Raw genomic sequence first — 26,166 nt, 5'->3', positions numbered from 1 at the left:
GGACTTGAGTTTAATTTCTTATATTCCTTCTAACAATGGGAACTCTCACACAATAGGAAATATTGTCTGTTCACCCCAAGATTTTCCGACAAAACATACTCTTTGTCCTTATGCTTTCTACATATAGAAATGCTTTAGAAAAAAAAAATAAACAAAAACCACATTACTTGAATTCTAAAAAAGCTTTCTAAAACAAATAACATTTTAATATTTTATATTTTTAGCATATGCTTAGTCTTAAAACTTTACATCCTTAGAAAACAGCAGTGGTGGCAGATAGCCTTTTTTAATGATTTTCTTGAGGTATGATATACAAACTATAACATTCACATGTTTTCATTTTTAGTGAAAGTACCAAGTTGTACAGCCATCACCACAACCCGTGTCAGCACCTTTTCCTCGTGCCCACTGCAGGAACTCCTGTTCCCATCCTATGCCCACCCACATAATCACACAATATGTGTGTGTGGTCTTTTGTGACAGACTTCTTTCATTTAGCATGATATTTCTGAGGTTCATTCATGCTGTAGCATGTGTTAGACTTCTTTCCTTTTGATGGCTTCAAAGTATTCCATGACTCCTGGGTGGCTCAGAAAGTTAAGTACCTGCCTTCAACTCAGGTCATGATCCCCGGGTCTTAGGATCGAGTCCCACATCAGGATCCTAGCTCAGTGGGGAGAGTGCTTCTCCCTCTGCCTGCTGCTCCCCCTGCTTGTGCTCAATCTCTGTTTCTCTCTCTGACAAATAAATAAATAAAATCTTTTTTTAAAAAAAGTATTCCATTGAATGGATATACCACATTTTGTTTATTCACTCACTAGTCAACAAACATATGGATTATTTCTGCTTTTTGACTGTTACAAACAATGAATAGCATCATTTCGAAATATCTTCAACTCCCCACATAAACCAGACAGAGTTGTGCAATACCAGGAACCCATGGAAAACACTTACAACAAAACTGGAAGAAGACAAAAACATGTTGTTGTTTTTCTTAAGATTTTATTTATTTATTTGACAGCGATAGAGACAGCCAGCGAGAGAGGGAACACAAGCAGGGGGAGTGGGAGAGGAAGAAGCAGGCTTCCAGCAGAGGAGCCTGATGTGGGATTCGATCCCAGAACGCCGGGATCACGCCCTGAGCCGAAGGCAGACACTTAATGACCCAGGAGCCCCAAAAACATGTTTATTATACATACCACGGTACTGCATAGCCTGGAAATGACACAAATCTTAACGTCCAGTTTTACATCATACTTAATGAAAAAAATGTGTAGGATATATTTTCAGGTGAGAGACTAGGTTACAAAATAAGTGCAGCAAAATTATTTCTATCTGTATATGACTTCATTAATTCTAAGGACGCACATATTTTCCAATATCAATGGCTCTGGGCTCTGAATTCTCAGTGCACGTTTCCCAATAAGACTTTCATTTACCCTCTCTGTCAAGCCATTGTTGTATTGCACATGTGCAGAGATCAAAAACAGAAGCATCAGAATTTGCAAAGCAGGTGTAAATAACTTAGAAGAAAATGCAAGGCGAAGATGGACCCCTCTTTGACCCTCAGAATCGATGTTTCAAAGTAAGAGTCAGGGAGATTGTGCATCCAGCACGATTAGCTATATTCCTGAAAGCTGAATTCGAAAGTAGGCAAGCTCTACGTAATGAAAAGCATGCTCAGAGTCCAGCCCCCAATTTTTTTTTAATGTGTTATTTTAAAGAATGCTGTCTCACCAACATGTTTGATGGCACAGAGATTACACTACATGGAAAATCATAGACAGCTATGAGTCAAAGAACACTTTTGAAAAGTTAGACCCTGATGATGAAACATCTTAGGAATACAAAACCTATTTATATTCCTGTTTATGTATGCACAAGAGTGATGTTGGATTAAAAAAAAAATGTCAAAGGCTAAAAGAGCTTTTTCCAATAAGTATAAAATAAAAATTCTATGTGATAGGAAAAGCTGAGGTGAACCTCCAAACACAAGCAGGTGGGATAGACCACCAACAGCCCCAAGACATTCATGTTATCAGAGTCTGGGCAGGAAGGAGCAGAAGGAATCTATGGCTCATCTGATGGAACAGAAAATAAGTGATCCAAAAATAGCCAACAGGTATTCACTGGAAAGTGAGGCAGGCCAATTTGAAAATAGCAGCTGAAACTGGTAGGAAAAACACCAGAAAGGTAACACCAAAAAAGTTCACCGGTACTGTAGAAGGAGGGCTGGTGGCTAGGACAGGGCTTCCGGGCTGGCTGCAAAATTCTGATCTCGGTGGTAGCCAGACAACCTCATCCTAACTCCTTAAGCTATATGAAATTAACTGATTGATTTAAAAATAAATTTTTAGAAATTACCATGGTTACGTGATAAAAAGCAGATCCTGTGCCCTACTCCAGACCTACAATATCAGAGAGCTCGAGAGTGGAGCCAAGGAATACTTAAGACATTTCAAGTTTATGTTGGGGGGGCGGGGACTTATGATTGATTCTACTTAAAATTATTTTTAAAAATCAACTGCATTTTAGAGTGAATCATAAGTTTAGTCAGTACAACATTTCTTCCAATTTTATAAAAGGAAATTTTGTCCAATGAAAGAACGTCTATCTAGAGCCATCTCCCAATCTAGACTCACAGAGAGGGAGGCCTAACTGTTTCTGAACGATGACTCAGAGCTCTCGACCAGAAGGGCCAGGAAGGCCTGCAGAGCGGAGACATCCTGTTACGTAAGCCACAGCCAAGGACAGGCCCTCCCCAGGGAAGACAGTCACAGCTAGTCTAACTTTGCTTATGAGGCAGCACACATACGAGCGAGGCCATCATCCATGTAGGGAGCTTTAGAATCCAGAAAGTGCCCCATATCCTCTTCCTCCTCCCATTCTGTATTTGAGATACTGAGAACCTTTGGTAGTGGGTAAAGGATGCATTATAGGAGGAAAATGAAGTTCAGTGAGGGAGGTTGGATGCATAGAAATGGAGGGCTGGGGCTCTGACCCACACCTTTGCCCCCAGTTCTGCCACCCCCCCCCCATTGGGCTTTTCCACAGCCAACTCCAAGCCACAAGATCATCTTGCATTACGATGTTTTAGTTTGGATAAAATGACTACGGAGACAGAAATCCTTAAGTACCCTATGTGCCACAATTTCTTAAACATTTAGTATTCTGGTTCTATTTCTTTCTCTGAAACAACTACCGAGTTGATTGATAATTTATGCAAGGATGCCGTTCTGCTGCATTTAAATCTAGGGGTACGCTCCTCTGCCCTAATGTCGCCTCTAATTTCTCCTACCTCATTTTCCTTGAAGGAGTCAAAGCTCGGTAGATACAAAAGAGGAAGAGCAGCTAAAGCCTGAAGTGTAAACGATAAAGAGCTGCTAAGGTCACCTGAATGTATCCATACTGCACCTGTTCTATATAGTATTTCTCTCTACTAATAGACGATCAAATGTAAATCCTAATGTACACTCCATTTTACATGCAATATGGGTTAGTTACTGTTGCTATGGAAACCTTCACTTTTGCATTTACTGATTTTAATTCTGTGACATTTGCTGACTTTAGTACAATGTAAAGTTTATAAATATAACATAAAGGTTTGTAGAGAGTTTTTTTTAAAGTATTCAATTTGCATAGAGAACTCCACCACAAATCTCTAGGTACATTAGAGGAAAGGCATTAAACTGATGCCGACTAACAGTAATAAGCAAACAACAGGCTATTTCCAGAAATAACTATTTCCATTGATCCTCAAAAATCTTCTTCCACTAACCAAATGCGCCATCCATTGTATAAGCCTTCCAACCACTGATTCAGTGATAATTTCCCAGTGTAGATTTGTAAAGTAATTTTATTTATTCAAAACACTTTCAAATTCGTTACCTTATTTTAAGTTTAACACTCATCTGGTGACAGAGACAACCAGACAGGTTTGAGGAAAGAAATGACCTCACTTTAGGGACTACAGTTGACCCTTGAACAACACAGGTTTGAACTGCTTAGGGCCTCTTATGCATGAATTATTCTCAATAAATACAGTACAGTGCTGTAAATGTATTTTCTCTTCCTTATGATCTTCTTAATAACATTTTCTTTTCTCTAGCTTACTTCATTGTAAGAATACTGCATGGAAGGCCTGGGTGGCTTAGTCGGTTAAGCGTCCAACTCTTGATTTCGGCTCAGGTCAGGATCTCAGGGTCCTGAGATTGAGCCCCGTGTGGGGCTGCACGCTGGGCGTGGAGACTGCTTGAGATTCTCTCTCTCCCTCTCCCACTTCCCCTCCCCGCCCCATGCACTCTCACTCATGCTTTCCCCCTCTCTCTCTCAAAAAAAAAAAAAAAAAGAATACTGTGTATAATACATATACCAAACAAAATACATTAATCAACTGTTTATGTTATCAATAAGGCTTCCAGCCAACAGTAGGCAATGAGTAGTTAAATTTTGGGGGAGTCAAAATTTATACATAGATTTTCAATTACACGGGGGTCCATGTCGCTAACCCCCATGTGGTTCAAGGGTCACCTTATACTTCCAATCCAGGGCAAACAATTCTCTGTCTTTCATCTGGATCTTCAAGGGGCTCACTGAACAAATCATCCTCTTTTCCTTCTTATTCCCAGTCTGAATCATCCTTGCGTCCTCAGAATCTAACACAATTTCTGCATGTGGAATAAATGCATACTCTCTAAATATCCCTACATTTTTCTAATTCCTTGATTATTGTCACTTAACAGATGTAGAAACTGAGACCCATAATCATTACGCAAAGATATCAAAAGTCACCTAGCAGGTAACTGGGAAAATAAATGCATTGATAAGATCTGATCGAACTGACGTATGTCAGTTATGATGCTCACCCAGCACTTTTGAGGCATTCCCACACGCATGGGTGAAAATCGACCTCCCCGTTACAGAGTCACAGAGAAATGAGTGATTTTGTTAGTCTCCCCAGGGAAAGCTTGGATTCAGATAGCCACACACATACATATTTAAATATAAAAGAGAGCATGTACAAGAAGCATTTTAAGTGGTTCCATCAAAGTCTGTGCATGCAATAAAAGGAACAAATTTAACCAATATTGATGGAGCCTCTATATTGTGTCAGACACCGCTTGGCAATCTTAGAGTAGTGAAGTGTCTATAGTTGTACCTGAAGAAGGAAAGAGGATGAAAGAAAACTGTAATGCCATACTTAAGGCTTATAGCGGAAAGGAAGACAGGCCAACAAAATGGCAAATGGGTTTAAGAGAATCACAAGAGCTTTTCAAAGATAAGAGGCACTTGAAAGAAAACAGGACCACTAATCACCAGGAAGAAACAGGGAAATAATGAGACTCAAAAATGGGGAAGAGAATGAACTCAATCAATCTTTGCTTTAAAAAAAATGCAAAGAATGTTGAACAAACTGGTAAGTAATGAAGATATTGTGAAAGTAGAAGGTAATCAAAAGTAAGTTGGGCAAGGAGCTTGGGAAATGCACAGCTCAGGGGAGGTGGATAAGACTACAAAGGAGTTTGGCAGAATTGATGAACACAGAGGATGCTGGTACAGCTATTTCAAGTGGATTCTGGGAAGCAGGTAGAGTGGAAAGCATTAAATGATACACTGATTTGGGGCTTGAGGACACAGGTACATGCTGTCGACAAGAACAGAGAGAGATGAAACCTGAGAAGAGTCCCTACTCTTACCCCAGCCTAGAGACCTCTTCTACTCAACACCATCTGTAGCCAATCCATCGCGCCAAGCACTGTCCCATCCATGCTCATCTGTCCCCTCTCCAGGTGACCCAATGCACTGTCATCTGTTTCTTGGAAAACTATATCTTTCTCTAACTTGTCTTCTTGCATCTGCTATTCAATCCTTCCAAAACATTCTCCACTCAGCAGCCAGAGTAATGTTTTCAAAATGCCATTCCAATGTTGTACCCTCTTTCAAAACCCCACCAAAAGTGGTACTTCCCATTGCTCTTAGCATGATTCTTCTAAAAGGCCTAAATCCTTAACATGGGCTAATCACAGTCAAACATGACGTATCTTTAGCTTCAGATTGAATCTTACATCTCCTCCTCGTACTCTGCACTCCAGAGAGGATGGCCCTTGGCTACCACAGGACCTTAGCACATGCTGTTCCTCTTTTAAAATGCCATCTTGGTGTCCCAAATCCCATTTTTCTAATTAAATTTCATTCGTTCTTTAAATCTTGGCTAAAACTTCACTTCCTCAAAGAAGGCTTTCCCAACTAAGGCTCCCACCAACATAGATCAGGTCTCTTCATGGTATGCTCTACCGAAACATGCTTGATTTGTCTAGTACATTTATCACACTGTGTTATGTAGTACACATTTTATCCATTATTGCTGTGTATTAATTTGTATGATTATTTACTTGCTATATACCTCTGTTACTTGGTTGTAAGCGTCCTACAAGAAAGGCCCATGCCTGTTTTTATGCACCACTGTTTGCGAAACACCTGGCCCCTACTCAACATACATGCACTGAATGAGAGAATGAATAAGATTTTAACGGATCTGCTCAAGACAAAGTCCAGCCAAGTTTTCAAGGTCCTCCAATACCACACTCTCTTACAGCTGAGAAGACAGACGTTTAGCAGGAAACAGTGTGGTGGTTAATTCTCCATGTTAACTTGACCAGGCCATGGAATGCCAGCTTCTCTGGTAAACACTATTTCTGGGTGTGTCTGTGAGGTGTTTCCAGAAAAGACTGGCATTTCAATTGGTAAACAGAGTAAAGCAGATGCTCTCCTCAGTGATGAGTGTGTATCATCCAATTGGCTGAGAGCCTGAATAGAACAAAAAGGCAGAGAAAGGTCAGATAAACTGCCTGACTCATTGAGCTAGAATACTGATCTCCTGCCCTCGGTGCTCCTGGTTCTCAGGCTGTCAGACCCTAACTGGAATCTGCACCATCGGCCCTCCGGTTCTTAGGTCTTCAAACCACACATCTGGCTTTTCTGAATCCCCAGTTTGCAGATGACAGCTCATGGGACTTCTCAGCTTCCATAATCACATGAACCAATGCTTTCCATTAATAAATGTCTTCCTAGATTAGCGATAAAGACAGAGACAGAGAGAGAGCCAGAGATAGAGACAGAGCCAGAGACAGACAGAGATAGCCTAGTAGTTCTGTTTCTATGTAGAACTCTGACTGATACCGAGTGGGCAGAGAAGGAAAGTTATCTCTGTCAGAAACAAGAAGCAAATTTAACAGGTCTATGAAGCCCCATTCACACTTCAGTCTGTGGACATGGGGCCCAAGCAAAGGATGAATGAGAACGGTACCTCTTTCAGACATGCAATTCCTTTCACACCTGCAGAGACTTCCCAGAGCAGAGGTCAGCCAACCTCATCCTATTCCTGCACCACACCTGTTTGCTTGGTGACATCTTAGGCCTTTGTTCCTTCCTGCTGGGATTCCCTTCTTCTTCCTCCAACAAATCCAAATCCTGTAATTCCTTATAGAACCAATTAAATGCCAGCCTTCTCTATGACACCGAGCCCAAACACTCTACTATGGTTATTGCATTATAATACCAGAAGACAATTTAGCACGTCTTTCAAATTCTTCATGTGTTCAATCGATATTTAGTGAATATCAGTCAGATTCCAGGTCCTGTATTAGATTCTGGATGATTAAATTAAATAAAAACAGGCCTTCTTGTACAGTTGGGCAGTTTCCACACTGCAAAAAAGACAGCTGGCCAAGAGAATAGGAAGAAGAGGCTGAAATCCAAAACATTTCGCAAAGTCCTTTTCTGCCAGGAAAACCAGAAAGCTTTCCCTTTGTACAGAAGGGCCGTAGGCTCACCTAGAGGGAGCACCTTTTACTAATTCACATAAATATGTCCTACAGGCCGCTGTGCCTGGAAAGACAGACATGCTTATGCTGTGTGGAGCATATCGTTACTTGCGTTTAAAATTCTGAGCCTGCTACTTCTCTCACATTCTTCATTCAGTCTAGAGCATTTCTCCAGCACTTGGCCCTGTGTTCTGCACTGATGATACGAAGATGAGCCAGGCGTGGTCCCTGACCTCAAGAAGGCCACAGTGATGTGACAGTTACAGTGATGGGACACACCCGGTGGATTCTCAGTGTAAACGTACTGGCTCCCACTTTGGAACGGAAGCCAAAATTGTCAGCCAATGAAAAAGGCTCCTCCCGGGGTGACCAAAGGCCTACATAACTTCTCTGGGACTCAGTTTCTTCATCTGTAAAGTGGGGCACTGCCTGGAGAGTCAATAGAATTGAGGAGTGAAAATTAACTCTGGACTTGGGTGCAGCTTCGAGCCACAGTGGGATTCTTGCTCACTCTGAAACCCTGTGCTAAACCTCTTACAGCCTCTGTGTCCTCGCTGGAAAAATGGAGGTGATAACACTCCCTAGTACTACCATTATTATTACCACCTAACAATACTACCAATACTACTATTGGTGTGTGGCTTAATTGAGACAATGATGTCTCACAGCACTTAGCTATGGGACTGGCATGTAGCAAACACTCAGTAAATGTTCACGACGATTTTCAGTGTCCTGCTGTTCAATTCTGAGACTCTGCTTCATTTGCATGAAGTCTCTGCCTTCAGTCTTAGGGATTCCTAACCATTCAAGGCTCTGTGTGATCTGTTTGTTCCTCAATTTTTCTCAGTATTGTCTACTAGATACCACAGTTGGAGGAGGGCTGTTTTTTGTTTTTTTTTTTAAGATTCACTAAGTAACAACCTAGAAGTTTCATGAAAATTACTACAATCAATACCTTTGTAAGGATGAAGTTTTCTACCCTACACACAAACAATTCTCATGGCCAAGGAAAAACAAAAGGATTATTTTTGCTATATCTTGGCTTTTAAGTAGGCTTAGAGAGGTTGCTTCTTTTCTTTCTCTCCCTCATCTGAGGTTTAGATTATAATGGGTTAAAGGGCCTCCTTGCAACCAGCACTTTAATGCTGCAGCCATCACTTCAATGCTGCAGCAGCCATCACTTTAATGCTGCATGGCTTTATCTTTCTGCGTTTGGATATTTAAACAGCTTAATACCTCTAAAGATTATCAGATATGCATCATCGTCAAAAAGTTAGGAGTGCCCTAGATTAAAAATAGGAACACTTGGGTCACAATTTACTACATATCATAAGCAACTTAGAGTGTGAATGTGCACATGTATGCATGCATGTGTGCATGTATGTGTGTGCAAGCGTCTGTGTGTGTGCACGCTTGTATGTATGTGTATATGTGTGTGTGTCACCTTACTAGCATCTGCTGCTCTCAACAGCCCGGTCTCGGCCATCAGGACCCTGGTCCCCTTTGACCGTGAGTAGATGTTTACCTGGCTGTCTTCCCCACTCGGCTATGAGCATCCTGAAGGCAGGGCTCACTTGTGGTCCTCCAACACCAAGCACATAATAAAAAAACTCAATAAGTTATTGAGCGAGGAATAAGCCAACGCAATCCCACATAGACACTCCGGGGTGCCACAGTAAATGCTACTTCTTTAATGGTTTTAAAATCAAAGCCATCATAAAAGCAACAGCATTCTTTCGACTCTCCTTTTTCCCCTGCCTCCATTAAAAAAAAAAAAAATCACAGGAAATATAGAATTAGGACTGGAAACCATTCCCCACCCGTCTTCTCCCCACCCCCCATGCTCCCATTATACCAAGAGTATCTGGTATCCCTTCAAGGAGGTCTCTGGAGACCTGGTAATACTATACACACGGTTAGGCTCCTTGGAAATACGATGGAGTGAATTAAGGCAGAGATTTCAGTTTCTAACTATAAATGTCTTGACATATTTTCCTTACAGACAAACGCCTGGAAATATAATAAACTATATTTTAATGTTTATTTGTCTCAAATACAGTCTTTTTTTTTCCAACAGACAAATGCGAAGTGTTGAGTCCAGAAAAAAACAGGTTTAAATCACCATCCCAGCAAGCAGTTTTTAAAATAGTACACACAAGTGATCATTTCAAAGCAGTTTAATGCACTTAGCCAACAGGCATTAACAGTCTTTTCAGAATAACCTAACACCTTAAGCTTATTTTCTAGTCTGGGTTCAGATGAATTTTAACCTTTCTTTAAAAAAAAAAAAAAAAAAAAAAAGCCTGACAGTACAGGGCACCCACTGATCTCTGTAATTTTAGTACTTCCTGCATTTGCATTTTGAGGTTCTTTTATGGTGACCGGAAAAAACAATCCTGGACCTTCTTTCATGTGCAGGTTTCAAGACAATGGTGCACAGAACATTTGGAGCAGAAGTGTGGCTCCCCAGCTCCAGCCAGTTGGTGTGGAAAGGCAAGACGCTGTGACTCAGCAAGTGCCCCTCCCCGAGAAGGTGGGAGAAAAGGAACAGGAGGCTTGACACAGAGTCAATAACACATTATTTACCTTGATTTTATTTTTAATGTGGTAGATTAAAAACAGAAGCAAACAGTCCACCTAATCAGAGACTCTGAGGCCGACCAGAGAACCTTGCCATTCACATCTCATCTACACCGGAGCTGTCAGGGGAGGCTAGAGGCTCAGGAAGAAGAAAAGATTTCTCCAAAGCCATAGGCTCAAACTGAGGGAGGAAAGTAGCTGTGAGAAGAGATCAGGAAACCCACCCCTAAACTGAAGCAAGTCTGTGGGCCGTGACATCACACGCAGGGCCATGTAGGGAAGGGAGGAGTCGCTCCCCAACACGACCCCAGTCTTGCCAATTTACTTCCATGGTCCCATCTAGTGTTCAGGGTGCACTCGGTCTTGATTGCTGCTCTCAGTCCGCCACCTTGGAAACTGAGTCTCTGAGACTCACCTTACATGTCCTGGACAAGGTAGGATTTCAACTCTCCCTGTCGTCTCTCTCCCCACTCTGCCTTTTCACTTGACTCACTGCCACATCGCTATGGGGTCCTTGTGCCAGGCTGGCTACCATGTAAGGAGGTTTTTCCCTGAAGGCAGAGCCCATCACTTCCAGTTTCCCAGTCCTGGCAAAGGCAGAAGGAAAAGTCAGAGCTGGAGACCCTGGGGACCCATCCTCTAAAATGACTGCTAAAAGTGTCATGAACCACATCGCGGGCCCCACTGGTGGACAAATAAAGTGTCCCTGGACAAGTTACATAACCTGGCTTATGGTAATTTTGCATCTTTAAAAAAAAATGCCATGAAAATCCATCCTTTGCTTCAGACATACTAGGCTAAAAATAGCTCAGTCAGCCAGTAACTGTGTGTAATTTTTCCTTTGTGCATCTCCCCATTCACTGATTCCTTTCTCTCAGCAGACAAATATGCTTCAAGATTCACCACCAGTGCACCTCCACAAAGTGACCAGAGTGATCTCGCCCAAATTATTTCACACACACACACACACACACACACCACCCAGGCAAAAATCTACCTTTATCAGTTCCCTCTGTCCAATAGAGTAGCAGCTAATGTTGATTTAATCCTTACCACGTCTGAGGTGCTGGTCTAAGGGCTTAAAGGCCATATCTCATTAAATTCTCCAAAACAATACTGTGAGGGAAAGACTGCTGTTGTATCATATTCCAAATGAGGACACCAAGGCACAGAGAAACGAAAGGATTACGTCAGAGCCGTATTGGTACTCCCCGTGTGAGGTCCAATAGGTAGTCTGTGACACATGAGACCAAAGCTCCTGGCTTGGCATACCAAAGCCTTCACCGTCTGTACCCCACGTCCTCCCCAGGCTTATCACCTACCACCTTCACCGACCCCACCTGACACGTATATATGCGTGCTGAACAGACTCCCCCAGACCCTCAGCCCCAGCCATGCCAAAGTCCTCGCCCTTCCTCAAACAACTTATCACCTTTCAAGGCTCAATTTCTTTGCACGTGCTGTTCCTTCTGCCAAAAACCTCCTTCCCACCATCCTTCTCAGACTGGCAAATCCCCACTCATCCCTGCAGACCCTCCTTCCTACAAATCCTTACTGCGTTCTCACTAAGCTCCTTCACCACAGGGATGCCACCCTCTTCATCCCTAGACATAAGGTAGATGCTCAATGGCAGCTCAGCGGAAAAGCCACGATAAGGAGACAGGCACCACGCTAACCCCTTTACAAGAACGATCTCATTCAGTCCTCATCAAAACCCAAAGCCATAGTTTCTATCATCATTCCTGCAGGACCCGGGAGGGCCACCAAGACACGGAGAGGTAAATGAATTCACTCAAGGTCGTACAGATAATAAGAAAAATAAGTCTGCGTGACTCCAGAAGTTAATCATTTAATGCCAGTGCTGTGGTAGGGGACGATATTGCACACCACAGCATTGTAATGGAAGCATATGTGTATGCACCTTCTCTGTAAAATGCATATTACCCATATTAAAACAGTGATAACTCAGACTCTGGTTACAAAATGGCTGCCTCCGTGAAATGTGCCTTTAAAAAAAGACCACTGTTGGCCACAGAGAATGTAAATTGTCACAAAAGATACAAACATGAATAAGATAGTACCTGACCCCAAAGATCTCTTCGATCCAATGGAGAAAATAAGATAACATTGCATACGACTCATGACATAGCTCACTTTTCGAGATTTCACTTTTCTCCTTGAATCGAATATATGTCCTTCAAACAGCGTCATAAATTAACTTGCTATATCCCAACCTACTGGTTCTAGATCAACACTAACTCTTAACATTAATTCAAGCTCCTTCTTCCCAGTATAAATTGTGCAAAATCTTTTGATTTATGGCCCTTGCACAAGGTTGCATGCCAGCTGCCTCTTGACTCAGAAATAATACAAGAGAAAGAAAAACGGGAGAAAAAAGATCTGTCCTCAAATGGGAGGGGAAATCCTTAAAAGGAGCCAGAGAGCCCTCGGTGAAGGTTTCTGCCTGGTATTAAATGCTAATGGTAATCATAATTGTCACCATAGCTAAATCCCTAGTACCAGCACCCATCTTACTGGGAGACAAGCCTGATTATTAAAAATACTAATTCTTTGAGTTTAAATCATGGTACAGAGGAACCAGATAATTTTTTAAATATTTATATGGTGTTAATTTTTAAAATGTAAGTGTAAAGAATTCAGACAACTCAAAATATATTTTTAAAAGGTTTAAGAGCACGGTGAAAAGCTCATAATTTTAGTTAAAAAAGCTAGATTCAAAAGGATGCTATGCTCCTAAGCATGAAAAGGCTGATATATAAGCTTGTGTGTGTTACATGTATATACTAAATGTTAACAGCATTTTTTTGCATTAGAATTAGAGAAAATTTGTATTGACCTCTTTGCATATTGTATTTTATAAGTACTCTATATTGATAATGTACCATGTTTTTATTTTTATTTATTTTTTTTTAAAGATTGTATTTATTTATTCGACAGAGATAGAGACAGCCAGCGAGAGAGGGAACACAAGCAGGGGGAGTGGGAGAGGAAGAAGCAGGCTCATAGCGGAGGAGCCTGATGTGGGGCTCGAGCCCACAACGCCGGGATCACTTCCTGAGCCGAAGGCAGACGCTTAACCGCTGTGCCACCCAGGCGCCCCTGATAATGTACCATGTTTTTAAAACCAGAAAAATTAAACACAGATTTTAAAGCACACACAATTTAACTTTAAATAAATTGGCAAAGAAAACAATCATACATTCCAAAACAACGTAGGTTAGTGATGTGTTTTTCAACATCAGTAGCATGATGCTAACGATTGATACAATTTTAGGGCAATCAGAAAACTGGAAAAGGAGAAAGGGTTTCGAAACATAGACGTTTTTGCAGGACTGAAGTACAAATTAGTGGTTGATACGAGTGCTTAATTTGGCCGGTCCCTGGTTATTACCAGGCAACTTGTGTTATGATTTACAAAACCCGAGACCATTTAGGAGCACTTCCGAGTCGGGAGAAGCCCCACCTGTGTCTGGTTTCTGCACTTCCAAAATCAGGAGCTTGGGCTAGAAGATCTTCCGTGTCTATTCCAGCTCTGAAATTCTAGGATTCTGTTAATTGGAGAGTGGTAGGCTCCATCAAATGTTCTCCATCAAAACCTTTCAAAGGCAGGAGATGTGCACCAACTGCTTAATTTCAATTTCAAGCAAGAAATTTTAGCCAACTGCTGGGTGATCATGGCTAAAATTATAAGGCATAAGAGGACTTTGTGTGTGTGTGTGTGTGTGTGTGTGTGTGTGTACTGTCAAATGGTCAGCCTTGTTTATTAGCTTACTTTTGCTTGTCTGCACAATTTTAAGTGTCCAGATAAAATCCTGAGTCCCAAGAAATGACCCATATCAGGAAGCAAAATTTAACAAGCACTACCCTCTCAAAAAAAAATGTATATATATATATATATATATATATATATATATATATATATATATATATATATATATATATATATATATATATATATATATATACTAGAAAGACTGATTAAAAAAATTATTAATGTGGCACTCTAAATAAAAATCACAGGTGACCTGGTCAAGAGGATGAAGCATAGGAAGGTAGGTGTAATTTAAAGAATTCAATAATGAAAAATCAAGGAAGCCCCGCACTGAGATTAGCGGGACAAATCAGCACCTTGTAACACCCAGGTGCATCTCTAAGGAAAGCAGGAGGCAGCTTTCCTACCCATCAACCTGATCCCTCTGGCCAGAAAGATACCGCATGGTACCATTCAGCACACCGCCGCTCTCACTTGTGTGCATTTTCACTGTGTTAGGGAGTAAGCCACCAGGTGTCACAGTGGATCAATTGGCAGGGCTGTTATCAGTCCAGACACGCAGGTGGTGCTTCAGGCTTCCGACCAGTGCTGACACAGCTCCTTGGAGAAGTCTGTACAGAGCTGCAGAGTGAGAGGTGCACCTCTTTAGACCAAATGGCCAGTCCAGGACGGCAGGTGTGTGCTCCCCAGCCCTCCCTGGGGCCCCCATTTAGGTGGTACAAGGGAACATTTCAATGTTCTCAGCTGAGTTCTTAGCAGGTGCAAGCCCTGAACCCAGCTTTCTCCCAACAGGATGGAGTATGTGTGTCCCACCCATTGGTCAACTCCTAATCCTTAACTATAGGTAAGTCTCAGAGATCATTAGAACCTGAATTTGGAGGGAGATCATGGCCACAAGAAAGCAGATGATTATTATGTCAGGACTACTATGTAACAGTGAGAAACCGTGATGGTGTTATCTTATCATATAAGAACACCAAATCCATAAGTCTGACAACATCCTTATAGGTTTGATTCATAAAATGCAGTGCTAGTACAAGCCATGTAAAAATGATACTTTCAGGAAATCAAGCAGTCTTGCATTACTTATGCAACTTAATTTGCTGATGGGATAGAGAGCAGGGGCTGCAAATCATCACCACCATCATCTTAGTTCCCATTCATTGAGCATTTACCATACACAGAAACCCCCTCTTCTGTGGGAGATGCATTCCAAGGCCCCCAGCGGATGCCTGAAATCATGGAGAGTACCGAACCCCATACGTACTATGTTTTCTCTTAGATATACACACCTATGAAAAGTGTAATTTATAAACTGGGCACAGTAAGAGATTAACAACAACTAATAATAAAATAACAATATGCTATAATAAAAGTTATGCAAATGTAGTCTCCCTTTCTCAAAATATCATACTGTACTATAGACACCCTTCTTCCTGTGAAGATGCGAGATGACAAAATGGCTATGTGATGAGGCGAGGTGAGGTGAATGGCGTAGGCCTCGCAATGTAGCCTTAGCCTGCTTTTGACCTTCTTTTTTTGTTTGTTTTTTTAAGATTTTATGTATTTATTTGACAGAGAGAGAGACAGCCAGAGAAAGAGGGAGCACAAGCAGGGGGAGTGGGAGAGGAAGAACAGGCTCTCAGGGAGAAGCCTGATGTGGGGCTCGATCCCGTAACGCCAGGATCACGCCCTAGCCGAAGGCAGACGCTTAACGACTGAGCCACCCAGGTGCCCCTGCTTTTGACCTTCTGACAATATAGCAGAAGGACGGTGATCTGCTCCTGGACCTCTGTTGACTTCGGGGAACTGACACTGAGCAAAGCAAAGCTGCGGGTAAGGGGGGGGACGGAAGGTTACCGTACCAGGCATTTTACATCCTTTAGCCATTCACCTCCCAAGCTGAAACTCAAGCTAAGAAAACGCACACTCAGAAAAGTTAAGAAACTTCCCTAAGATCACACAGCAAGCAAGAGGCAAGCCTGGGTTTGGATCCAGATCTGACTTGCTTACAGTAAGTCATACTTCCGTGCAGATCTTGACATTCTAGGCACGTCACTCTTTTCACTCCAAAGGAAAAAAATCACTGGTGGAAACACTGTGCATATTTCCTAACTAGAAGGTGCACACATATACAAACACAATCTGATTGGGGAGAGCATCTCTCTCTCTCTGTCTCTGTCTCTGTCTCTCTCTCTCTCTCTCTCCCTCATACACACACTACAGTTAGCAAACACAAAGTTATTATAAACCACAAAATCATACACTGATATAACTTTCCATATTTTCTGTTGTGCAAATCACTTCAAACAAGCTAATTAATGGCCCTGAAAGCCCTTTCCCAAAGTGCAAAGTGCTCCAGGAAATGCAAGGTACGCTCATGACTCATCTCGTAATTCATGGCTGTGGGCCCCTAGGTAGCTCCAAAGAGAGAGAAGTGGTAGATATATCACATGAGAAAAAACACTAGGATAAGTGTAAATATTTTTAATCAGAAGTTGGGAGACTCCCAACAGATTCACACCACCTAGAAGGCAAAATTCTCAGGTCAACACTTTCTTCTCAGAAGAAATTCCCTTTCCAGCCTTCTTTTTTCTGCAGGTCTGGCTGAGCATTCTATCAGTGAGCACTCACCGGGCTATTAGGCTCACGATTCTTTTCCAGCTGCAACTGTGGGTGAGATTCATGGTAAATTCCAGTGTCAGTGTGGATAGTACTGATACAACTAAGTCTCCTTTATTCAACTGGTATATTTTGCATATCAACTACGTGCTAAGGAGCATGAGGGGGACCACTGTGAACAAGACAAATGAGGCCTCTGCCTTCACGCAGCTCATATTCTATGGGGAACAAGCAGATGCTTTAGAAATAAACTAGAAGCAAGAAAATATCAGTTTGCTATAATTTCGATGAAGAAAATTATCAGGACACGTGACAGAAAGTGAGTGGGGTTAAGGGAGGTCATTTTAATTGAGGCGATCCAGGAAAGTGAAGGGGACATTTAGCCTGGTCAGTCAAGGACCTATGAAGCACTAGGACTCCTCCCTTTCGTTGTCATTACCTTCTTTGAGATATTTAATTGATTACCTGCAAAGAAAGCTGATGCCATGCCAAACTCTAATTCACGTTAGATCTGCTAATCCTTCTATGGGTTATTACAGAGGAATCTGTATATCCATCCTACCACTGAGGGCAAAGGTGTTGAGATGTGAACGAGCTTGGAGAGTTAATAGATCCAAAGATGCTCCTTGTGACTGGAGGCCGCTGAACATGTGGAAGGAGGTAAGACTGGACATCTGGAAGGAGCTGATCAATCCGTTCTCACGTCTAGAGCAAGGAGCTTATTCTAGGTGTAAGGCAAAGCTAAAGAGTGACGTGATCGGATTTCTGCTTCAAAAATATCACTTTGGCTGCTTGTGGGGAATGGATTTTAAGATGGAGAGAGGGAACAGGGAGCACAGTTAGGAAGCCATCCTAATCCTGAAAAGAGAGGACGAGGTTGCGACGTCACCAGAACAGAGTAGCTCCCTCTTCTTCAGAGGGGTCTGTCAAATCTCTAACACTGGGCCTTCTGTTTTTAGTTGGAAGGCGAAAACTTCAAACTCGGTTAGTCAAAAGTGGTGGTAAAGTGAGGGCAAGTCAGGGCCTCCGAAGGCGAGTGGGCTGCCTTTACCACACACGTGCTTTGGGAGAGAACACTGAATGGGGGAATGAGAAGATACAGCCCCCAGGGATGCCCAGGTGTGGACTCGGTCTACATGTCTCTGAGCCTCACTTTTCCTGTATCTATTAAAGGACAACCGGAATGCATGCATCTCAGGCTTAGGGTAGATCAAATGAGTAAATCCATCTTATGTCCAGTAGTTGGCAGGCACTTACGGTAAAGACAAGGGCCTCACTGGAAGCTGAAGTAGGAAGGGAACATCACTAACCACAAAGAAAGGCAGAGACACAAGGTGTGGAGATTGCCTCTTGGAAGAGGATCACAAGAGGCAAGTGGGCAGCCCCTGTATGCCTTTATTTTCCCTCAGATTCCTCATTGAGTACTTGCAAAGGAAGCGAACACCATGCCAAATTCTAATCCTAATTTAATCTGTCCTATCTCTTTGTTTAAGACAATCAAAACACCACCTTCCACAGAGAATACCATAGAAGAGTCAAGCGCTGGATGGAAACCTAAATATTTTTAAGAAAAAAAATTAAACTTTTAGATGATTACGCCTAATAATTCCACAACCATTCCAGTGAGTCTTCAGAGAAGACCACTTCAATGAATACTGAAGACACCCGTTCTTCAAGAGGGAGTGTCACTCCGGTTCTTTTTTCTCAATAACCAGAGTATATTGTCCACCTCCGGCACCAACCATGTTTGGAATTGCACATGATCCCTTTTGAAATCAGTCAGGAATCTGAGAGACAAATAGTCAAATCAAGTAAGGGAGATGAGGTCACCTTTCCAGCCACTGCCAAAGTCAACCTGTCCTAGGGAGAAAAAATGAATTTATTCACTGAAAAATTTCTACAGGTGAAACTAGAATCCTAGCTAGTATTTCTTATCTCAGGAGAGAGGCAACAGCAGAGACATTAAAAGCACAACCTATAAAACTCAGCTAGCATCTGTGTGACCTTGGACAATTCACTTAACCCTTTGTTTCGTCAGGAAAAACGCAGTTCGTGGTACCTACCTCCTGAGATGATTGTGAGGATTACACGCACTGACCTACAGAAAGCACTCAGCCCTGCGCTCAACACATAGTGAGCACCCGTAGATTAGCTATTATCACCCTGCCCACCTTTCTGAAGGGCGTATACCCTTCAATGCGTGGACACACCCATAATCCCCCACGTATGAATCTATCAGGGTACCTCACCGTAAGTCTCGGTTTGTATGTCTTCCTTCCTTACCAAATCGTAAGCTTCTAGAGGACAGAAAATGTGCTAATCATCTCTCTATTTCCAGACTCTGGTATTGTCGTTGCATGAAATATGGTAATTCTTGAAGAAATAACTGAATTTTGTTTTAAGTATTAATAGTTCCCTATGTCCAGATGCATGCTCCTACAATTCAAGTTTTAAAAAAAAAATCTATGCTTGAACTGCTGAAAGAAAGAAAGAAAGAAAGAAAGAAAGAAAGAAAGAAAGAAAACAGTATCTTTGTCAGATAATGACAAAGGTATATGTAATATCTACATGAATTGAACATTTGTTAAAGCTCTTATTTTCTGACACTTTAAAAAAGAGATTGTTTTCCGAGATCAATTGTGTTCTGAGACCCACCAACCAAACCCAAATAAGTTTATGAATCTTGTTCTTGTCAACAATGGATAAAGTTGGATATTTGGGGTTGTTTGTTTTATGTTTTGTTTGCTTGTTCAGAAAGGAGGTGCTCTGTGTTCCTCATGAAAAATGAGTTAATGTGGACAAATGTAATAAAAGGAGATTTATAGCCCTGTTCTCCATACAATTTAAATTAATTTCTTTCTGAAACCCAAACAAAAAGCTAAATGCATAAAAAATGCATACGGATTTTAAATCCTCTATCATCATTTACACACCAAAAAGGGAGAAATTTAAAGGTGCGTTGATTTTAGACTGATAAGAATCAGTGTTGACTGTGAGTTGAGAGGTTTTTTTTCTTCTTGGCCTCCTACTAATAGTTAGTTTGCAGCAATTTTTAATTAAAAACAGTTCCCATAGTAAGAACATGGGGAGAGAAAAAAAAGACATCAGGAAGAGAAAATCGGTACAAGAGTCCTGCAATTTGTTTTCTGAGGTCATGTAGAGATTTTGAAAAATAAGAGAGTTTGGAAGTTCTCATTTTTAAAATTGCACTTTTGGTTTCATTTAACATTTTCAAAACAGCTTTCCTTACCACTACCAACACCCCCTCCCCCCACTCCTCACAACCCCCTTCGGAAAAACTTGGAAAGTTCTGTTTAACACTGAAAATCATTCATATGACGCAGAGTAACAGCAGCATTTGTCTTTCTAAATTTCTAGGAAAAAAAAATCCAAGTTATCGCAAAGCATTGCTCATGTTTTTCCACCTATCCAAAATACCTAATCTCATTTTAACTAGACTCCGGCTGAACATCAAGGATACTAAGCTACTCCATGAATAAACATGATGTTACAACGTGCAGGCCTGTGACTGAAGTATATAAAAATGTAACTGAAAGAAAAGAATGAGAGCCCCCCCCCCCCGCCCCCTCACGCCCTCCCCAGGGAGCTGCAGAGTTGAGCAGGGAGGGGTGCAGGCAGCAGATTTAAATTTCAAGGTCTTCAAACATTTTTCGCGTTCATATTAAATCCTGTAAAACCAAAAACTGTAATTCTAATAAAAACCTTGTGTGTGTGGCTTCCAATTGTAATCACAGTTTTCTCTTTTGGAGTGGGATGTGTAATGTTGATAAAAGAAAAAAAAAAAAACCTCGAAACAGAAGAAATACATAATGGAACCCACACTCTCCTGGAGTTTGTGGTGGTTTATTAAAATTAGCGTATTGCCAACAGGAAAAAAATAGGTACTTAAAAACAGCTTTGTTGCAATGGAGACATGTTGGGTCATTTGAGAAAAAAAAAAGGCACAGAAAAGTTAGCGACGAGAATGAAGATTTTTATAACTTGATAAACTTTCTTAAATTCTATAGTAATCCAACATTAGTCAAACCTCTCACTAAAAATGAAGGTCGCTATGATGTGTCCCATATTTTACCTATATTTTCATTTCACAGACCTCAGGAAATGAAAAAAAATACTGTTTACTGTTAACTGAATACTGAAGCTTTTTACAGAACCAATTCTGATATCTGTAGACCATGTTTTTATAGCCTATCTGACTGCACTCTGCCTGCAATGTAAAACTAACCATATAATTGTGCAGTTGTGTTCTTCCCAAATGCATCTGGGACAGCAAGACCATTCGAATACAAGAATTTTGGAAGACGTCGGGTAAATCATGGTAGCATACACAACGGAAAATGTCACCCCCTTCCTCCTGCCTGCGAATTACAGTGACCAACAGTGACGCAAATCTCAGAGTTTCTCTTAATTTCATTTAGGGGGAGGGGAGAACACCCACACATTTCTTTATGAAATTCCACTGAGATTCTGATGTTTCAAATAAATTTTATTTCCCAGAAAAACCAATAGCATTTAAAACATATCTTTTGTTGTTTCTGTTCGCTTTATAATACATTCATATTCCTTTTAAAAGGTCCTATAATCTCTGAGACACTTGCTTTCCTTTGCCACAAAGATGGGGGACCGAAGTCAGCTAATGGATAAAATAAAGGTGGAGAATGTGGGGATGCGCACTTTTAGGGGAATGGGAGGCCGATGCCCAAAACAGCTTCAGGGCACACCAGGCCCCCAGAGGCACTGGGATTGTGTTAATTCCAGTGACATAGTTCTCGAGCTCTCTCCTTTTCCATCTACTGACTCATTGATGGGTAAATTAACAAATGTTTACTGAGTACCTACTTTGTCCCTGGAACTGTGTGCTCCACGCGCTACTTTAAACAAGACTGGCAGGGTCCCTGTCTTCAGCTTTTTCTCCTCTATGACGTCCTTGTTTCAGCACTATTTGTGAGTTCGAACCGAATACCATGAGCACAGAAATAATGTCTGTGCTCCCCACACTGGCTCACAATACATTCTCGTATAAAAGAAAACCAAACCCAGGACTTTGGTAGCATCTGAAATTTTTAGGAATTTGAAGGGTATCGCGAGGTAATTTTCAGATGAGGAACCATGATCTACACCAAATAGTTTTAGGAAGTGACAAAAACAAGAAAGGGACAGGATTAACTCTCAATCCAATGCTCTTTAAACTCTCACTGCCCAGCTTCTGAAGGACTTCGATTTGATTTAATTGGAAGAAATGCACCAATCCCAGGAGAGAACACCCTGGGGTCAGCTATAGAAGTAGAATAGGTAAGCCCCAAGGTTCTTCACCACTTTCTTTCCTTTCCATAAAGAAGGAGGTTTCTAGGAAATTTCTACAAACTTGACTACAATTTATTCATCAACATTGATTTGCTACAATTTCTTTCTAGCCAAGTCTATGTTCAAAAAGAAATGGGGACTTGAGAGTATTACCCAGATTGTGTGTGTGTGTGTGTGTGTGTGTGTGTGCGCGCGCACGCGCGCGCGCGTGTGTGTATGGTATGGTATTAGGAATCAATGAAATTATACCATGTAATATAAGATCAGGAACCAGAAGACAGAAGAGAAAGAAGTCAGTCTCTCTCGCCAAAATGATTGTAGGCATTGGTTAAGTTGCAAAAGTCACCCAACAATCTATTTGATTTTGTGTGTGAATAACCTGGTAACTCTTGCTGGCTATTATTGTATTTTGTTTCAACAGTCTCAAGGACTCAGAACAACTTTATCATCAATAATCATGTTGGTGAAGGCACAATGTAACTTCTTCATGAAAAGTTTTTTTTTGTCTAAACATTTTCTTTTCCAACTACAAACTCTGATCAAGATTTAATATTTAATGTTAATATTTAAATATCTTAGGAGAAATTATTTTATTCTCTCCTTTTTTTCATATGAAATGAAAACAAATTTATGGCCTTTGGGTTCATGACATCATTTACTGCTTGGCAAAGAGAAAAGAAGTGTCAGGGCAATTATTTGGATAATTGTAAAAAAGATCAAATTAAGGGGGGAAATGTTCGGGGTTGGCTCTAGAACATACCAGAAAACAGTTCACAGTGCTTTTTTGTCACAGTCAGAGAGGTTTTTAAAAATCTGTAAGATTTGTCAGAGCAAGCTTTTCTCTCCAGTTTCTTGAGCTAGGAAGCTGTTTTTTTCTACTCAGAGGAAAATCTTTAAAAGTAATACCCCATAATCCAAAAGGTAGGAGTTCCTGAGTTCAGCTCTCACAAAAGATAATGTGACATTTTTTAAGGAAACATACTACAAATGGGGGACTTTTCAAAGGTTTTCTCTCAAATGGGTAACAAATGTGGGACATTTCTGCATCTGCAGATTTTCGTGAGGGCCAGGACAGGGAAGTGCCCCAGATCATCCAGCTCTGAACTGGCCAAGTGATAATTTAGGAGCACAGGAGAACGCAGATAGGAGAGAAATCTGCCTGTCCTCCTAACCATGGAGGATGGCAGAAAAACCTCATTCCACAACTTCTCAGAAACTTTCTAAAACGTAAGCTGGACGCGGGTTATTTTTAAATCCTGTTGCTGTTCAAGAGCTGAGCCCTAATGGCCCGTGTTCTCTTGTTTTCAACCAAGTATATTTTTAAGACCTTTTTTAACCCCAAATTTGTATTGCAATGAATGTGTGTCTGAACTACAAGACACTTTCTATCTCCCTAATTCTGATAAGCAGGCTATGACAACCAATAGTTTCTGCAAGCATTTAGAAGTCCCACAGATAGTTCCAAAAAACTGAATGAAATATACAAACTGCAACACACACACCACCACACGGGAATATCATTTACTGCCAACAGGTCACCATCCTAAGCAAAAGAGGGTTTACACTTCTGTAAAAGCTCCTGGCTTCTGGGGAGAGCAACAGTATCATCAATTATATTTAACTTCTATGATGTATTAACATATAAAGAAAATAGCAGTGCTAAAGACAATCCAGTTTAAAAAAAAAAAAAATCAGTCCTTGTCCAGCAGTTAGCCAATCAGAAAGCAGGTCACATCTTGTTAGCCGTATTAAATACATTAAGCGTCATGAATTCTCCATGGCTCTGTTGACAATTTAAGCAAGTGTGTTTTATTTTACCATACAACATTAACTGAGTTCCCTTCCAGAGCTGAGAGTCAATCTTCAATCTAAAATTCCTTAAAGCTCTTTGCCATCAATCCTCTGGGTATTTGCACTCTGGCAGAGAAGACGGGAGTCCCAGCGATTTCTACTTCCTAAAGTGACTTTGGTGCACCTATGACAAACTCCTTCTCAGAACACTTCCACACAAAGCCCCAACTTACAGGCAAATAGCCCAGCAGCAGGACCTGCCAGCCTAGCTAGCACAAGAGAAAAAGTCAACTGGCATTAAATATTTAAATTGCAGGAGGCAGTCTGGAGTTTTGCATTTACAAAGTTCTGAAAGTCCTGTTCTCCTCTCTGCTCCCAGAGTTGCTGGCCGAGAAGGCAGAGGCTCGCTCCCTCTCTCAAGCACAAGATTACAAATATGCAAAACTCGAGCTTACTTGAGTGCAGAGCCAGCTCCCCCTGGAAGGTAGCGCTCCTTGGGAGACACTCCCATCAGCGATAAGAGAAAGTCGAGAACCCCCTTGCCCCAAGCAACTGGTTTCTGAATTTAACACGGAAATATACAATGTGTCCCTCCAGGGCTAGTTCTGAAAAGTGTAGGGGGTTGCCCTTCTGCCCCCTCCACCTCGATTTTGATGACTTTGAAAAGCAAATGCAGGTCAAAGCAGACTTCCTCGGGGGATTTGTTAAAAATTTATTTTGCCAGATGCAAATGATCCCCAAATCCCTGGGAATTATATCTCACGAAACACCCACGGGACCGACTCAGAGCCTGCAAGCCCCAGAGTTCGGGAAGAACAGCATTTCTGAAGACCCGGCAGGCGAATCAAGTGCTGGATTGTCTATTTCAAGATTCCGGCAGAAACTGTCCCCAGCTCCAAGAGTTGCTGTGCCTGGAAACCCAGCGTTCAAACTAGTAGATTCATCCTGGCGCTCATTTCCACGTACGTGCTAGTATCTAGTGGGACACTTCCCACAGAATTCAGCCAGCAACCCAGGAAAAGCCCATGCACAGTTAAAAAAAAAAAAAAAAAAGACACAAACACACACCCAAGGTTGAAGTACTTACCTCTGTGCGAGACTGCAGTCTCTTGTTCATCTCATAGATTCGGTACTCTGGCTGTACCATGTATGGTGTATGTCTCCTATAAAATGGGCCGAAAGGAGAAGAATAGAAGGGGTCATGTGGTGTGCTGGACATCTTGCCTGCTTGTCGAAAATCAAGCTAAACAGAGTATCAGTAACGTCCATGCAGAGCACATGGGCTGTGTTCCTCACAGTACAAAGTAGACGCACGCACACGCTCACACACACACACACACACACACACACACACAGAGGCAGGCAGGCAGGCAGGCTGAACACACTGCCTGGGAACTGCTGTTGGAGCCCTCTATAGCAGGAGAGGAGAGGGAGAGCGAGAGAGGAGGGAGGGAGGGAGGGAAGGAGGGAGGGAGGGAGCACGGGAGAGGAGGGAGAGGGAGAGAGCAGGAGCTTCAGAGAGGAAGGGAGGTTGGTAGAGAGGAAGGGAGGAAAGGAGGGAGGGAGGGAGAGAATGAGAGTGAGAGAGAGAGAGAGAGAGAGAGAAGCTGGATAGCTTTAGGCACCACTGCTTGTTTTTAAAGAAGCAGTTTGTGGAGAGGTCATTTCCTGTCCACACTGTAGACTAGTTCAAAAATATAATTCTCCTCACAGTCTGACAGAAGTCTAAGGTTTGGTTTTAATTTTTTTCCCCCAGCCAGGACCCTTCCCAACCTGATTGCTAAGCCTGTTAGCATATAGGTGGTTTAACCGCTGCCTGAGCCACTCACCCCTGACAGCCACACTGTTGTAATGTATCAGAAATGTGATTACTACAAAATACAGAAACACCGCACACCGGGGTCCCCGGTATTAGAGCTGGTGATGCACTCGCAAGCCAAGATTTCCCTCTGCACTAATCTCCCTACATAGTTTTGGTTTTACTTGCTGTTGCTCCAAGGGCTTGTTACAGCCTTTACATTTCACCCCCTCCTCACCCCCGCCCCCCCCCCACAATCGACCCTCTTCCCAGCCCCTCCCTCTCCTCCCAAGGCTTCACTCAAGCAGGTTTAAGGGGACCTGGGTTCAGGTTACGGAAGCATTTTCAGGTAAAAACAATCATTTGGAATATGGAATGCCTAAGATACATCCATGTGCAATGGTTTGGTTTTCTTTTTCTTTTTTTTTTTTTTT

General features: G+C 41.8%; 1 protein-coding gene across 10 annotated transcripts in view; it reads right to left on the bottom strand.

Moving 5' to 3' along the window:
• Window positions 1-25,416, bottom strand: part of LDB2 (LIM domain binding 2) — a 368,095-nt gene extending 342,679 nt beyond the window's left edge. For 5 of the 10 annotated variants that reach the window (XM_008685803.2, XM_040625173.1, XM_040625174.1 and 2 more), the window contains exon 1: window positions 25,022-25,415. In XM_008685803.2, coding sequence (XP_008684025.1) covers window positions 25,022-25,153 — 132 coding nt within the window. In that variant the 5' untranslated portion in view covers window positions 25,154-25,415. Of the gene's footprint in view, window positions 1-25,021 lie in introns of all 10 variants that reach the window. The other 5 variants (XM_008685799.2, XM_008685801.2, XM_008685800.2 and 2 more) reach the window with 3 other exon arrangements.
• Window positions 25,417-26,166: the final 750 nt, after the last annotated feature.

The sequence above is a fragment of the Ursus maritimus genome, unplaced genomic scaffold (assembly GCF_017311325.1).
Source record: "Ursus maritimus isolate PB19 unplaced genomic scaffold, ASM1731132v1 scaffold_8, whole genome shotgun sequence".
In the NCBI taxonomy this organism is placed as follows: Eukaryota; Metazoa; Chordata; class Mammalia; order Carnivora; family Ursidae; genus Ursus; species Ursus maritimus.
Note: the sequence above shows the minus strand (reverse complement) of the source record. Positions and strands in the feature narration are given on the sequence as shown.